Source organism: Copadichromis virginalis, linkage group LG6 (genome assembly GCF_057382275.1).
Source record: "Copadichromis virginalis isolate Kocher_CV1m ecotype Utaka linkage group LG6, C_Virginalis_male_GT1.1, whole genome shotgun sequence".
NCBI lineage: Eukaryota > Metazoa > Chordata > Actinopteri > Cichliformes > Cichlidae > Copadichromis > Copadichromis virginalis.
The window spans coordinates 2,520,611-2,535,837 of NC_140623.1; the positions used below are offsets into that span (position 1 = coordinate 2,520,611).

Consider the following 15,227-nt stretch of genomic DNA (forward strand, 5'->3'; position numbering starts at 1 on the left):
GGAGTTTTTAAGTCTGTTAGTTCTTGTCTTTGGGAGAACCCTTCATGAGGAAGATGTCTCGTTCTGTTTTCTCTGAGGCTGCTGTGCCATTTGGAACAAAAATGAATATAAAGTTTACAGCATATCTTGTCACTGGAAATTGTTTGCACTGTTTATATATTTATATTATTTACTGTAGCTATTGGTGGAAAAAAGCTTGTTGAAAATCTGAAATCTTGAAATTAGAATTGTTGTGCCTTATTTTGTTCATGTTTTTACATATATTCCGTTTGAAAATACTAAAATTTGTATATTTATTTTTTTTGGTTTGTCTGATAGCATTTATTTATAAAATAAATCAGACATTTCAAACGGTTACTCGCTACTTGAGTAGTCTTTTCACGAAGTACTTGTTTACTCTTACTCGAGTAACTTTTTTGAAGACTACTTTTCACTTTTACTTGAGTAATATTTTAAAGTAATGCTACTCTTACTTGAGTACAATTTTTGGATACTCGACCCACCTCTGCTTTTGGATCCACTTTTTTGACCATTTAAAGAAACCGAATTTTGAGGTACTGTTGAGTCCACTTCCCTTCTCAAAGGTGTCTAATTCCTACCTCTGGTATTTACCTAGTAATATTGCCATAAAACCATGGAAAGTGAGGGCTGCAGAACAGAAGCCAACTTACACGAGGAACAGGCCGGTTGTGTATTTTAGGACCCCACGGACATTACTGCCGCTCTGAGTTCGGTGACGTCAGAGCGGTCTGCCGATATTTGCGGGTTAAGAAAGATGGCGGCTGAGAAGAGCAGGTTGAAACAGCGGAGTCATAAAAGCAGCATATTTAAAGAAGGTAATTAATGCTCTGAGACTTGAAAGATTCTAGTAAGAAGAGTTTTTGTGTGGTTTTAACCGCAGTGTGTTTGTGCGCGTTTGATAGATAACAACGGTTATGAAATGACAATGCAGCGCTCCGCTTCGCCAAATATTCGCCTCAGCCGTTGTTTCGCATATTATTGCGAATTTGAGCTTCCCGCTGTGTTCGACCGATAAAATATCACTGAAAAGATTGTTTTGATTATGACACTGAGCGTGCGTTCTTTGAGCCGGGGACGACTCATTCTCGCTGTGCAGTGTGTTGTTACAATAAAGCCGGTGTGAAGCCACTCAGCTGTCCTCACCTGCAGCTGAATCTGTTTGTTTTTCCTGCTACTGCTTACCCCTTGAGCTGATGTTCCTTCTTGTAGAACATGTCATTATAACAGCCGCTGAACCGATCTGTCAATGTACAGTAAATAGAAGCCTGTATTCGTCTATTATCTAGCAATTAGCTAACTTAACTTGCTGTGTAATTTTAGCTAGGCTAATGTACGACGCACTGGATAACGAGGCGCTATAACAGCGGACACCGTTACAAATGTAATATAGCTTTATGCCTTAGGCCTTAGGGTACACACATTACAAATTAACTTCGAATTCCAACTAAAGTTAAAATTGACAGTTGAATGGCTTTCCTCTCTTATTAAGAAATTCATGAAATTAACATTTGTAAATGAAGATCTGAATTGAAAAATTCAGCTTTTTAATTCTCTAGTATCGACGAAACTTGTATTATTTTTGCAAGAGCTCTGATTGTGCACCCTTGATCTCAAATGTAAGTCAACGATTTAATGGACAGAGGTCAGAAGGAATAAGCAGTGAGGTAAGTTTACCTTAATACTGGAATGCTCTACTATTTAGCTGTGGAGCTTCAAAGAATTACTTGCCAGTAGTTGTTACCTGTCACTGTAAAAAATAAAACGCATAAGCAATGCTATCGTGGTTTTCGTGAAAGACACCCAGTATCAGGTTAGAGTAGTTCATAATAATCTGCTTACAAGGTTCTCAAGGATACCAGGACAGCTGTGTTGGTTTCCCTGAGCTGGCTGTTTAGGAAATCTTGGATTTTTAAAGTTTACTAACTCCTTAGTCTGTTTGGGGAGTGTTGGTGGACTGTAATATCAAAAAGCCTTCACTGTTCTTTACCCTGTTTTTAAGCACAGAGTTTCTTATGTCATTGAAGAAGAAGCTGGAAATGTTTGCTGTTAAAGATGTCATGGGATTTGTATGTATTTGTGCTGGTATGTTTATTATCTTGACAGATTCAAGTTCAGACTGAATATTGCAACAGCACTGATGCTTATAGACCTGTACTTATTAGCCTGATCCTAATGGGAATTCTTAGGGCGTGGTTATTGGTTTTGCAATTCTCTGATAAGCCCTGGGCTTCTTCATAGAAGCACTTTAAGACAGATTAGCAGAATTTTGACTGAATATAGTTTCTAATGTGTTTTAATAGCAAAGGACAGACACTGGAGAAATGTTTAAATTGGGCAACTTGCTGAAAGGGTGAATCTAAAGGGGGCGTGGCATGTAGACTGTTTATTTTCAGGGTTCCATAGCGTTATTTATTTTAGATTTAAATTTAATGCCCTGTCCTACCTATGACATGACAGCCTTACCTATCTGCTTTTGATGTGGAGGAGTAGCAGCTCTACTCTGAACCCCTCCCGAATGACTGAACCCATCCATCCACCTTTTCGAGGCAGAGCCCATCCACCTTTTACAAATCAGGCCTAGATTAATAGATTTACTGCATTTCCCAAAAACCATGAGCAGTCTGGTGGCAAAGTTGGCAGTCTACAGTAGTCCTTTTTAGCAAATGGCTGTGTTAGCCTTGCTCCATCTTAATAATTACACCAGCAGCAGAAAACAAAATACACTGTCCTGTCCAGCAGCTTCACGCTGAAACTTTACCGTGTCTTGCCAACATGGGTACAGACACAAACTGTGACTTCTCGTGACGAAAAGTCTGAACTCACTCACTGAAAATACTTGAAAACAAGCTAACTTCTCCACCTGCTCTGTGTCATCGCACACTGTCTCTTTGCGCTCTTTTTACTTTTCCTCTTCTCTCCCACCTTGTGCTACCTTCACCCATCATATGCAGGAAATTACATTTTTCACAAGCAGTTCACAATAACTGAAAGAACCTTTTTTTTTTTTTTAAACAATGTAAATATGTTTTTAGTCATTTTACATAAACTTTGACTTTTAACAAAATGCATTTACTCAATTTCCTTTTCTTTGTAATCTTACTTTACTTTCTTACTCCACTTTACTATCTATCTATAAATCTAAAATTAGTAAAACATAACTGAAGTTTTAGATTATAAATACAGTATGAGGGAGATGGATGATAGATATTAATAGATGGATCTCTTTGAAATCTTCATCCAGAAGAGTACAGTATGTTTATGCTTGGATACATTAATAGCTTTGCATTATTCACAGTTCAGATGATCTTCATTTGTCTAATGGTGTACCTCAGTGACCCCTCTGAGTTTATCAAATATCTGAAACAAAGAGTTTCTAGATGTCTTCCTCCCTTTCAGTTAACTTTATTCTGATTTGCTGGCCCTCGTAAGTAGAACGTTAAAGCACGGACTGTCTTTTTCATATAGCATAAGCAACATCATAGCATAAGCAACATCACTGCTTCTATGACAAATTGAATGGGGACCAGGTCACCCAAAGAGTTAAATCTGTCCTGGTTACATGTCTCTATTCAATCTAAGTGGCTCTGTAGGTCAGTGAAGCATCACTGCTGCCATACAAGGAGCTTTACTCATCCAAAGGTTAAAACTGACTTTTGTAAATAGTGGTTTTATTTACTATACACTTCAGGTCAGGCCTGCAGTTCCGTAATGGCAATAATTCCTCTTAGAGGACTATAATCAAGAGGAAAGCTGAGGCTTCTAGAATTAGACTGGGTTTTTTTCCCCCATCCAGCAGACTTTCACTTCGACTGCCAGTTTATTGATTCCTGCAAGGAGACTCAACCTTCAAGACTACAGCCATGCTATATAGAACATATTCACACTGTAAAGAGTGCTTAGTTTAATGCATTTATTTGAAAATGGCAATAATGGTATTGCATTTGTTTAGAACTGTCAGCATTTTCCCATAAATAAAAGGCAATTAATTATTTTATTCTCTAAATACTCTAATATTCTATATTCTCTAATATTCACGTAAAGATTATTTTGGTAGTCAGTTTGTGGCTAATCTGTCAGTTAATTTTTATTAGTCAACGATTATTTATTCACTCCTTTAATCTTTGCTTCCTGTAGGCATACCTCTTGTTCCAGGCTACAGTGCATATTTGCTTTACCTGTTCAAGTTGCCCAGCTATAAATGTCACCCTGCTGTCTCTTCTCCAGCCAATTAAAATAATGACCCATGAAACATATGAATTTGAAGTCAGTGTTTTCAACCAATAACTGTAGAAAACATGGACGACCTAACAGCTTGTCCCCTGGTGTCTGGCTCCAGTATAGGTCATAAACCCCGGCTCCTCCATGTTATCAGATTTTTCACAAATATGCTTTATGCCATTATTAGCAATTCTCATTGTTCAAGGGGTCTCCTTTCTCACAGGTTGGATTCTAGTTAATAACTTAATGCTGTTATTGGGGTCAACGTCATCATGACAGCTTTGACTGGCAACTGTTGTTACAGAGAAACTTGCCTATATCTAATCTGGAATGGCTGATAGAGCCAGGACGCGGAGAGGAGGGCCAGGATTTACTTTCCAAAACCACGACTGTTTCAAACTGACAGCATGAGGTGTTCTGCAGTAAACTGGATTAACCGACAGAAGGACCAGAGGCCTAACTGCACTTTTTCGGTAAGTTGAATGTGAGTTTGTAAGATAATCAGAAATTAACATCCTGAGATAGCTAGCTTAGTTGAGCAGTCATCTGTTGGGGAAAGCCGTGTTTGGTAGCTAATCCGTGCATGTGAATGAATATACCTTGACTAAACAAGTCACTCTGAGCTTGAATGTACATTAAAGTCAGTGCTGTACAGTCAGAGCTCTGCTGCTGTACTCAATGGAAAGATGTTCAGACCTGCAGCTGAAGATCAGGCACTAAAACTGTTTATAAGAGCAATGGAAAAATGCCACTCTAGCTGCTCAGTCACTAACTAACATGACAGTTACTGTACTTTTTATGAGTATTATTCTGTAAGAGCAACAAGTTAGACTCTCCTTCAGTTCTTTTGGAGAGCTGATTATAAAATATATGCAAATGGCAGCATTTTTGTGTCTCCCTTACATCTGTAATGACAGTAACACCAAATTAATAAAAGAAAATGCACTTTAAACCCTCATTGATGGATTTCATTCAGTTTTAACAGAAGAAGAATTACTGAAGATCAAAAATGTTCTCACAATACAGCCTGTAAAATCAGTCCCAGTTTCTGATTTCCGTTTGTGTCTTACACAGCTGATGTTCACAAACTAAAAGAAACAGGATTATAATAGGAAAGCAGGGGTATCTATACACAGCCTTGTACCTGGGGGCTTGCTTGTTGTGTTAGAGACTCCATGATAGTTCCTCCTCTTGCTCCCATTTCTTAGGTTTCTGTTGCCTGAGGTATTCACTGAGCACATTGGTGGTGGCCATCTTTCTGGTGTAGTTGTGGATATTCGTTGTCTCGTCCTGGACTGTGGTACTGACACTCACTAGTCCCCGGCCTCCTTCCTTCTTAGGCATACCTTCCTTCTATTTAGGCGTACAGTCTCAGGGTGCTAGATTTGGGGTGAAACCCTACATGCATGGTAAGGAGCTTCCATGTCTTGATGACAGTGGCTTCTATGTCTGCATTGCTATTGCTGCATTCCATAGTCTACCAGAGGCCTGGGAGCTTGAGGGTCCTGCGGAGTATCTTTGCCGTTTCTAGGACTTCGCTCTTCTGGACAGAGATATTGGATGCTGTTCCTGGGATCTGCTGGAGCCACTCGCCTAATTCCTGACAATTGCTGCATTCTGTAGTCAGTATCCATAATGATCTCACTGAGGGGGTTCAGGCCTACGCAGAACTGGAACATCTCCTTGGTAGATCCCGCACTTGATGGTGACTTGGGCTATGGGCTTGAAGTTGGCCTCTAGCATTGTTTACCACATCTGCATTGGGTTCCTGATGAAGGCTGTTAGGGACCCGTTGATCTTGTACAGTTCTAGGCATGCCATGATCCATTTGTGGTGCATCGAGTCATAGGCCTTCTTATAATAAATCCAGGCAGTGCACAGGTTGGTGAACCTGGTCTTGGAGTCTAGCACAACTGTTCTGTCTGCCAGTAGCTTTGCCAATTCCTTTATGTGCCCCCTCTCATGTGTTGAGCCATATGCCTATTCATTTTAGCTACTATGATACCTGACTAGAGCAGGGCGATATGACCAAAAATATTTATCACGATATACATTTGAAAATTTGCGATAACGATATAACTGATGATATAATTGACACTAGACAAAATATTTTACAACTCCACAACTTTATTAGTGCAAAAAAACCAAACAAACATCAATGTATTTTTACTTAAACAAGCAGCTGTTTTTTATTAAAAATTTAACAGTGCAAATGCAAATTCCTTGTTTAACAGTTTAACCAAAAGGCATTTCCAGTGGAAATTGGCTGACATATCCTCAGCATAACCAAGGCATAATCGCCTTGTGCGTATGAAAACAAAGGCACTGCTCATGCGCGTTTTACCCATATACCCATCGCAATATTTCATTTTCTTACCGTTGCCCAACATTATACCAGTATTACCGTGAACTGTATAATATGGCCCAGCCCTATACCTGACAGGAGCTTCCATGGGGTACTGAGGTAGGGTATTGGCCCGTAGTTTGATGGAACTGGACCCTTCTAAGGATCCTTGGGGAACAGGACTGTCCGGCCTTCAGTTAACCATTGTAAGTGTCTTGACTAGCAGCTGCTTCATTTGCACTGTTAGATTCTCATAGAGTGCAGTCAGTTTCTTCAGCCAGTAAGAGTGAATCATGTTAGGGCCTGGTGCTGTCTAACTCTTTACATTGGAGACCCTTTCTTGGATGTCTGCCACTGTGATTGTTACTGAACCCTGTTCAGGCAGGGTTTTGTGGTCTGCTCTTATATCCACCAGCCACTGAGCATTGTCATTATGTGTTGCGTCCTTTTCCCATATGCTCTTCCAGTATTGCTCGGTCTCAAGCCTTGCTGCTGTTCTCATACTGTTCCCCTGACACTGACATTGGTTTATTCTCCTGCCTTCTATTTCTCTAACCCTAACCCTCTTGAAGCGGCTGGAAAAGGCTCAGTTTTTGCTTGGCAGTTTCTAAGGCCTCGGTTATGGGCAGCTTGCTATACTTCTTGGGCAGCTTCTTAATTTCCCCTTTCTGTAGCTCTGATAGTTGGCCAACCACCTTCCTCACGTCTTTGATCTGTCGCCTGGATTAACAAGGTCCGCGTCAGGTGTTGAGTAACCAGGACACACAGATGACAAGTGGAACAAGACAAAATAAGTGGGCAAGAGACAAAAATAGGGCGCTGTTGGAAGCTGCTACATAAGTAACCCCAGCGGAAATAGTTGCATGAATGGATGAGGGACCTATGGAATTTTCCATACCCAGCATCCAGATTGATGGCGAAACTAGTAGCTCAGTGTTCCAACATTTGGAAGAAGGAACTGCTCTCACGGCTAGAGATTAATGAGGTACCACCCAAATGCTATGTCATTTGGAAGTCAGCCACTTCCTCTATGTTGCTGCATGTTACATGCCGAGCAGCTGAGAAATAGAAGGCAGGAGAATAAACTAGCTGTTCCCAAAGGAACAATCCAAGGTGTGCTCTCAGTGGCAGGGGAACAATATGAGAACAGCACCACCAAGGCTGGAGACTGAGTAATACTGGAAGAGCATACGAGAGAAGTACGCAACACATAACGGCGATGCTCAGTGGCTTGTAAATCTAAAAGCAGACCACTGCACTAACCCTGAACAGGGTCCAGTAACCATCACAGTGGCAGACATTTAAGAAAAAGGTCTCCAGTATGAAGAGTTGGACTGCCACCAGGCCCCAGCATGGTTCACACCCACTGGCTGAAGAAGCCAGTAGGTTGTCAGTGAGCGCCTAACTACACAAATGAACCAAAGGATCAGTCCCATCCAACCACCGGCTAATAACTTGCGTCAGTACCACGTGGAGGCTTCTGGCAGGCACATGGGTCAATACATCAGCGGGGCACATAAAGGAATTGGTAGGAGTATCAGAGGAGCAAAACACCAGCTACTGGTTGACAGAGCAGTTGCCCAAGACTGCTAGACTAGGCTGACTAACCTGTGCACTGCCTGGATTGATTATAAGAAGGTCTATGACTTGATGGCTCACACTTGGATCCTGGAATTCCTAGAATTGTACAAGATCAACAGGACCCTAACAGCCTTCATCAGGAACTCACTGGTGATGTGGCAAACAACACTAGAGGCCAACTTCAAATCTATAGCGCAAGTCACCATCAAGTGCGGGATCTACCCACTGCTGTTCTGCATAGGCCTGAACCCCCTCAGTGAGATCATTACGGATACTGACTACGGAATGCAGCAATTGTCAGGAATTGGGTGAGTGGCTCCAGCAGATCCCTGGAACAACATCTAATATCTCTGTCCAGAAGAGAGCAGTCCTAGCAACGGCAAAGATACTCTGCAGGACCCCCAAGCTCATAAGCCTCTGGTAGATGACCTGAGCTTGAAGGATAAAGACCGGCCACAGGTTTGAAAGGGGGAGAGAGAGAGAGTGAGTTTTTTTTTTTTTTTCCTCAACTGAGTTTGTTTCAAGTGTTCTTGTTTAAAAGGGCAAAATTAGGTTCTTAATTAGGTGTTGTTCACAAAGTTAAATGTTCAATACTCTGTACATGTTATATCGCTAGAGAGAAATGATGTGAAGCATTAACCTCCTAAGACCCGAACTCTTCCACGGCAGGCATTTTTAATTTCTCTTTGATATTTGGGCTGATTGGGTTCTCATGAATGTAAAAACAAAGAATTACCAGATTTTATTTTTTTTAACCAGATTTTTGTTCCTAAGAAAAATGAGAGCCACATATGAGGATATTCGTTTAAAATGTTGATAGAACAGTAGCAGTATAATGTCCTCGTAAGTGGATATCAGGCCCTTGTAGAGCAAAATTAAATATTTTGGTCTAAATAACCCAAAATGTGATGTCCACATATGTGGACGCCAGGTCCTAGGAGGTTAATATGTTGTCCAGTACTCGGGCAGCAGCTCAAACAATGCTAATGATGTGTGTTTGTCTCTTGTTTTCCTGCAGGTGACCACCATTGAATTCTGACCACTTTATTTCAGATTTGAGAGATACACTTCACATTTTACAGTTTGTAATGATTCTTTTCTCCTTTTGATTACAGGAGCCGCCCTCAGCACCACCCAGAAAACAACAACAGAAAAATCATGTTATGTGTTCACTCTTGATGAACACACTGTTCATGACATGTTGGGTTTGTCCATCTTATTGGCCGAGCGGATAGTGGAGGTCTGAAGACTTCCCTCTGAGGGAGCTGCTGGTGAAGATTATGAGTCCTGTTTGATCCCTGCGATGAGCGTCAGTCCTCCTGATGTCACAAAAATAATGTCTTTCTCAGTGGGTCAACAGAACATCTGGCACAGGACAGGTGTAATTTATAAAATAAAAATAAAAAAATAAGCATGAAGCTTCTCCTAACCTTTGGACCCAGAGAACCGCCTTGGCCCTGCCTCCAGGGTGAATCTGTTGATTATGTGGACTCTGGATCATGTTATGAAATTAGAAGAAGTAATCACACTTCTGTGAAACCTTCTGCTGCTGTGTTTTTCAATCTAACATTTTATTCAAACAAAGTGCTTTGAGAGTGTATAATGTATCTAAAACTGTTTAAATCTTCAGTTTTATAACACCTAAGTCTTATGTTAAAATCTGAAAGGATAGCATTAACAGTAAAAAAACAAAAAAAACAAACTTTAAACCACATTTTTTAGAGTCTCAGCAGCTGAATAACAGTTATTAAGATTATTTTAAAATGAACCTAGAATTGAATTTACACAAGGTCCTGAATAATCAGGTCCCATCTTAATGGCCTTATAGCACCATATCACCCCATTAGAGCACTTTGCTCTCAGACTGCTTACTTGTGGTTCCTTCAGTATTTAAAAGTAGAATGGGAGGCAGAGCCTTCAGTTTTCAGGCCCCTCTTCTGTGGATTCAGGAGACAGACACTATTTCTACTTTTAAGATTAGACTCAAAATATATATTTTTTCCTTTTTTTAATAAACATATTGTTAGGGCTGGATCAGGTGATCCTAAATATTTCCTTAGTTACATTGCAAGGTCCAGGCTGCTGGGAGGTTCCCATGAGCAAATGCAGTCAAAATTGTAGAAGAAACTGAGTGTTTCTTCTTCAGTTGCCCCTTTCACTTTGTTTATACACCTCTGCATTTCGTTATTATTTATTATAAATCTCTGGCTCTCTTCAATAGCTTGTCCTTTCCCTGTCTTCTTCCCCTTACCCTAACTGGTCAGGGGGCCAGATGGCTGCCCCCTGTGAGCCTGGTTCTGCTGGAGGTGTCTTCCTGTTAAAAGGGAGTTTTTTTCCCCTTCCTACTGTTGTCAAAGCACTTGCTCATAAGGGGTTGATGAGCAAGCTTTTTGGGGTTTTCTCTGTTGTATTATTATAGGGTTGTGGGATCTTTACCTTACAATAAGGCAACTGCTTCTTTGATTTGGAACTATATGAATAAAACTGAATTGAAATTGGAAAAGTGTCTGTGTTTTGGAGGTATTGGCCATTTCTCATATTTATAATATTTATTAGAGATTATATTGTTGTCACCGACCCCCCCTTTTTTTTTTTTTTTTTTTTTTTTTTTTGTTTCTTTCTTTGTTTCTCGTGAGAAGTCATGTATTTGATCAATTTGTAATTGCATTGACAATCTGTAATGACAATAAGAATATTGTATGTAAAATTTGTCTTGGAATGCTTCCAATTGTAAAAATTTACCATTGTCATGGTGATTAATAAAAATACCATTATCATGAAACTGTTTCTATATCCAGTGTTTTTTCTATTTCTGATAATGGTTCTCTTGTTCCATTGAGTAGAACCATGTAAAGTTATGGGTAAATATCATCTTCCACTAATAAAGTATTTGTTTGTGGATTTTGGCTAGGTTTACAGACAACTTTGTATTATCAAAGTCGCATATTATTGGAAAATCCAGACCTCCCATTTAATAAAAATTTCACAGTAATTTAACTTCCTCAAATGTACCTATTCAGAGTTGACGTCACAGCTCCAGGGCACTGATCTTTTAAGTACTTGTGCGTTGCAGTCGCAGGACGACTGTGATATTCTCACACACTTTTCAAAGTCTCCCTTTCATCTTTCTTCCATCTTCTCCACCCTCCTGTTATGCTGTGTTTTAATGGTCACACTACATTTTTCTTTGTTAGTACTGAGTGTAGTCTTGGCAGGCAGTCAAGGCGATACTCTCCAATGTATTTCTGTAGTATATTGTAGTTCTTAAACCATATAAGTGTTTCTGTAATATGACACATCAATAAAATTAGATGTTGAGCAATTTTCCTAGTCATTGTTATCGATGACAATGTGTAGCTGTGTCAGATCAACAGTTAGCTGTAAAAAGGATGTTACTGCAGCTGTGGCTACAACCGTAGCTTGCCTCCACCAGTGTGTGAATGTGAGAGTGAATGAATAGTGGCATTGTAAAGCGCTTTGGGTGCCTTGAAAAGCGCTATATAAATCCAATCCATTATTATTATTACTATTACTGATTAAGATTGTGTGATTTGCGTCATAATCTTTGTACTGTTACCTTGTGACAATTGCTTGTAAAGTTGGTGTGAACCATTAAGGTAGCCCTGTAATGACAGGGCTACCTTAATGTAACTGTACAGTTACTGTACTCTAACTGTAGTTTTGCAGGCCATTTCACTAATACTGGTAACACACAGATCGGGGAGTTTCTGACTTCCAGCATAATAGAAAATTAAGTAGACTATAATGAGCTTATTATATTAAGTTATAACATGTGCATCTTTATTACTCTTACTCTTCATGCTTATGGTTCTATTAAATAAAAACTGAATTAACCTCCTAAGACCCGAACTCTTCCACAGCATGCATTTTTTTTATTTGGGCATATTGGGGCCTGATGAATGTAAAAACAAAGAATTACCAGATTTTTTTTTTTTTTTTACCTTATTTTTGTTTTTAAGAAAAATAAGAGCCACAAATGAGGGTATTCGTCTAAAATCTTGATAGAACAGTAGCAGTATAATGTCCTCGTAAGTGGATATCAGACCCTTGTAGAGCAAAATTTAGTATTGAAGTCTAAATAACTCAAAATGTGATGTCCACATATGTGGATGCCAGGTCCTAGGAGGTTAAAGGAGGTATTAATTGGCTCACCTCTGTTCTTTGTGCCCTCAGTACACACTCTGGACTCTTTATTTGCCTACTGGTGAAATAAATCTGTAAGGATGTAGTGGCATTTGAGTCTGTCTGAAAACCTATTGTCTCTCCTGTGTATTTTTTCAGTCATTATTATATATGTTTAGCACCCACTAACATCTATTTAATCTATTCCTAATCTATATATTCCTTTCTATTTCTTATTTATTTGCTTTATAAATACATTTGGCTCGACTTTGCATTGAGAGATGAGTTTCATTATCACCCCAACCGGTCGCAGCAGATGGCCGCCCCTCCCTGAGCCTGGTTCTGCCGGAGGTTTCTTCCTGTTAAAAGGAAGTTTTTTCCTTCCCACTGTCGCCAAAGTTCTTGCTCATAGGGGGTCATATGATTGTTGGGTTTTTCTCTGTATCTATTACTGTAGGATCTACTGTACAATATAAAGCGCCTTGAGGCGACTCTTGTTGTGATTTGGCGCTATATAAATGAAATTGAATTGAATTGAATTATCCAAGTCAAAAATAATAGAAATGGTCTCCCATATAATAACAGGATCAATGTAGCTGCCACCCACCCCTCCAAACTCCACACTGATTTTTAAAGAATCTGGAAGTGAGTGTAATTTATCTAAGCACTCACAACCAACTGTTTCACAAGTGGTTGTTATATGTAGAGTTGCCAAAATTAAATTGCTAGAAAGTCATGTTATATTTAACAGCAATGTTCATGAATGTTGAGACAACTGAAAACGATATTTTTTTGCTACAAATGATAATTGATAATAAGAACACAGGCTGTAAATCCCTTTAATTGGCTAGTTATTGCTTTGTACCAGTGAACAGTCATGACCAATCATTTCTGCATTCTGAGCCTTCAGACACATTTTAAGCTTACTTTCCCCCTCTCAGGTGGCCACAGTTTTAAATCATGCGCATCCCAGATGAGGTGTGAAGAGGAGGACTATGACCTGCTGGAGGAGGAAGAGGAGGAGAAAGTGGGCAGGCCCCAGCCTGTGCAGATTGTAGTGGCAAATGAGGAGGAGCATTCATTCTTCCTGCAGGAGCAGGTGCTGGAGCAACTGCTGCTGCAGAAGAAGGTCCAGGACCTCCATGTGGTCGTCGTCTCTGTGGCTGGAGCTTTTCGCAAGGGCAAATCCTTCCTGCTCGACTTTATGCTTCGTTACATGTACAAACAGGTAACCTGTCAAGTTCTGTGAAATTCAAATTGTTAGTTTCATCATAATCCTGCTGACAAACATCACCAAATATATCCATTGACCTCAACTCTCGTCTTGGTGGAGCAGTCAAAAGAACCACTGAATGGCCCCACTCTGGCAAAATACAAATGCAAACTATACACCACGATAATGAGCTTATGGAATCTGGTTTTCCTGAATTAATCATTAATTTCAGAATTGGCTTGTTTCAAAATGTTGAAAGTTGTAACGCTGTGAATAATGCTGTACACATATTTGATTTATCTGAGTGTGGCTACTATTAACTGCGGTAGCGGTTTCTGTGTCCATTAACAGTTAATGTTCATAACCATCACTGGGTGCTATGTCAAGCAGATGCGTGCTGCTCTTTGAAGCAGTTTCTGTCAACATACTGTTTGAAGTCTAATCCACACTGACGATGAAGATTGGGAAATTTGGTTTACTAGGAGCAACTGGAACAGTCAGTATTTATGATTTTATGTTAAGCTTATACTGCAGTGTTCATATCACTGCAGATGCAGCCCAATCCATCAGACTGCTCCTCTTTCCCCTTGCTGGTGAAGAAGACCCCGAGATACTTAAACTCCTGCACTTGGGGCATCAGCTTGTCTCTCACTCGAAGTGGCCCTTTTCTTATTGAGGACCATAACCTGTAACTTGGAGGTGCCAATACTCATTCCTGCCACTTCACTCAGCTACAAACTTCTCCAGTATGAGCTGGAGGTCACCTGCTCAGAAGAGATTATAAGGCCACCAAGGTGAAAGCTTTCTGCCGCTTGGCTACCCCTAGAAATTCTGTTCATAAAACATTATAAAGAGAGCCGGAGGACAGAGCAGCCTTGGCGGGGTCCCATCAAAAATAAGTCCAACTCATTGCTGGCAATACAAAACAAACACTTGTAACAGTTATACACAGACAGACAGACTAGCTTGTAACAATTGACTGGACACCCCCCCCCCCCCCCCCCCCCCCCCCATAAACACAAGGCTTTCCACATGTTTGTGTGTGAGTTTGGAATGCAGTTTGTTAGCTATACTCTTGTGATCTTCCAGTCATCTGATTCGTGGCTCGGCGGTGTGGAGGAACCTCTGACCGGCTTCACTTGGCGGGGTGGTTGTGAACGGGAGACCACGGGCATCCAGGCGTGGAGCGATGTGTTTGTAGTGGAGAAACCAGATCACAGCAAGGTCTGTGTCACAGCATCTTCTAAGCTGTTCCTTTTAAAATGTGGTGTGGGTATGTGTGTATATGTGTATAGCGTGAAAAAATGTTTCACCCCGTACTGATTTATTTATTTTTTGTTAACTTAAATTTGTCAGATCATCAAACAAATTTAAATATTTGACAAAGTTGACACATGTAAAAACAGAAATGGGTTTTTTAAGTGAAGGCGTTTATTATTCAGGTGAAAATACAGACCTATATAGCCCTGTCTGTAAAAGTAATTCCTCCTATGCCATCTTTGTAAAGCTGAGTTTAATTTCTCTAGCCACACCCAGGCCTGATTACTGCCACACTTGTGACAAATGGTGAAAAATGGAACATTGGTAAACCTTCCCAGGAGTGGCTGGACAAGAACTGAACAAAATTGCTCTAAGAGCTCAGTGACGACTCACAAAAGACTCCAGCACAACATCCAAAGTAGGTCTGACTTGCCTCAGTTACTGTCA

At 40.2% G+C, this 15,227-nt stretch overlaps 1 protein-coding gene across 2 annotated transcripts in view; it reads left to right on the plus strand.

Annotated features, from left to right (window-relative positions):
- The first annotated feature begins 744 nt into the window (after window positions 1-744).
- The window catches only part of LOC146706914 (atlastin-2), a 40,101-nt gene continuing 25,618 nt past the window's right edge, over window positions 745-15,227 (plus strand). For both annotated transcript variants that reach the window (XM_085458213.1, XM_085458214.1), the window contains exons 1-3: window positions 745-836; window positions 13,249-13,535; window positions 14,610-14,744. In XM_085458213.1, the coding sequence (XP_085314339.1) occupies window positions 776-836; window positions 13,249-13,535; window positions 14,610-14,744 (483 nt within the window). In that variant the 5' untranslated portion in view covers window positions 745-775. The remainder of the gene's footprint in view (window positions 837-13,248; window positions 13,536-14,609; window positions 14,745-15,227) is intronic.